Raw genomic sequence first — 1,871 nt, 5'->3', positions numbered from 1 at the left:
TTCTCTGTTCCATATGGTATTGGCTTGAGTTTCATGCTAGGTTTACCCTTTTGAAAATGAATGAAAAATAATTTCTTAGCATTGAGAAGTTTTAAATACGAGGCAGCATAATCTGTTGTGTAGAATGCTGGACTAAAAGTACAGAGATGAACTTTATGTATTATTGTGCAATAATAACCAGAAGGTAGCACTGAACTCTGGAAGGGGCAGTGATTTTTCCTTGGTGGGATTTATATGTATTCTGCTTTCCTTTCTTTGCCACATTCTTGATTGGCACCATTATCTGAGAACTCACAGAGGTGACATCCCATATAATATTGCTTTGGACCAAGAGACGCACTTTTTTGCCAAAGGAGACACATCATCATGAAGTTCACTGGTCCTACCATACACATCACCTAACCTTGAAGTAGCTGGCCTAATGGGACTTTGGGATAACCTTTTTTTTTTTTTTAAGTTTTTATTTCATAATCATAAACCTAACTTTTCAATTCAGCTAAACTTGGAGGGGAATAAGGAAAATATGGAACCCAAAGAACTGCAGTGAGAGCACAAAGATTATAGGATATTTCGAGCAGATGGGGGTGAAGGGGTGCTCTCCTGAGCTACAAAAGGAATGGTCTGGTGGTTAAGATAAAACACAAGTCAAATTTATTAGATTTGTCCACAGTCAGCAATGATGATCTTCTTGCTGGTCTTGCCATTCCTGGACTCAAAGTGCTCCATGGCTTCCACAATATTCGTGCCCTCTTTCACCTTGCCAAAGACCACATGCTTGCCATCCAACCACTCAGTGCAGATGAAAAACTGGGAACCATTTGTGTTGGAGCCAGCACTTGCCATGGACAAGATGTCAGGACCCGTATGCTTCAGGAGGAAATTCTCATCATCAAATTTCTCCCCATAGATGAACTTGCTACCGGTGCCAATATGGTGTGTGAAATCACCACCCTGGCACATAAATTCAAGACTTATTCTGTGAAAGCAGGAACCTTTATAACCAAAGCTTATGTCCCCAGTGCTCAGAGCATGAAAGTTTTCTGCTGTCTTTGGAATTTTGCCTGCAGACAGCTCAAAGGAGACGCGGCTGAAGGGCTTGCTGTCAATGGCTATGTCGAAGAACATGGTAGGGTTGACCATGGCTAGGCTGCGAGGGAGGCTCCAGGGTTGCAGTGTCTGCAAGGCCTGGAATAGCCTTTTAAAAGCATAGTGAAGCACAGTCCTGTAGAGTTGTGGTATTATCCTTCAAGATGTGGTATAACTCTCAACCAATGGCAACCACATGGTGTTGTATTTGTGACAGAATACATGGATCCAGGCACAGCGGTGAAGTTTGGAGATGCCCTTGTCACTATTCTCAGTGACCTTGGGGAAATTTTATTTCCTTGTCCTCTGATGGATTGGAGGTCCTGATTTCTGGGGGAGAGATTGGGCATTTCTACCAGGGACACAGTAGTAGTCCCACTAAATAGCTGCTGCCAGGTGATTTGGTGCTTTTTGTGCTATTAGATTAATAGGGAAAGAAAGGAGCTACTGTACGGACAAGTAATTAACCCTCATTAAAACAAGGAGGTGAGGTGGCTGCTGTATAATAAAGATAGGGAGGAGTGCATATGAAACCCACAAATTCTCTGGGAATCTTTATGAGGCTTTCATAACAATACAAAGGTATAACAAGTGGGCTTGGACTTCTCAGGGACAAAGCAGGAGTACTGGCTAAGGTATTTAGAGTGAATATAGTAAGTGGTATCAGGAGATGTACAATGTCAATTATAACCTCACTGTCAACTGTAATAGTGAGGACTGTAGCTTACCCCATTATATTTCCTGCGTTAAGTTCTCATTAACCTTCTCATTGTAAATCTTACTTG

At 42.0% G+C, this 1,871-nt stretch overlaps 1 protein-coding gene across 1 annotated transcript; it reads right to left on the bottom strand.

Annotated features, from left to right (window-relative positions):
• Positions 1-581: 581 nt before the first annotated feature.
• On the bottom strand, positions 582-1,140 carry LOC130850129 (peptidyl-prolyl cis-trans isomerase A-like). Its single transcript, XM_057729474.1, has one exon. The coding sequence runs from the start codon at positions 1,138-1,140 to the stop codon at positions 655-657; it is 486 nt and encodes a 161-aa protein (XP_057585457.1). The 3' UTR covers positions 582-654.
• Between the last annotated feature and the right edge of the window lie 731 nt (positions 1,141-1,871).

This window comes from Hippopotamus amphibius, chromosome 3, assembly GCF_030028045.1.
Source record: "Hippopotamus amphibius kiboko isolate mHipAmp2 chromosome 3, mHipAmp2.hap2, whole genome shotgun sequence".
NCBI lineage: Eukaryota > Metazoa > Chordata > Mammalia > Artiodactyla > Hippopotamidae > Hippopotamus > Hippopotamus amphibius.
Note: the sequence above shows the minus strand (reverse complement) of the source record. Positions and strands in the feature narration are given on the sequence as shown.

Coding starts and splice junctions, on each gene's coding strand:
- LOC130850129 (XM_057729474.1), bottom strand. CDS start 1,140: ATGGTCAACCCTACCATGTTCTTCGACATAGCCATTGACAGCAAGCCC.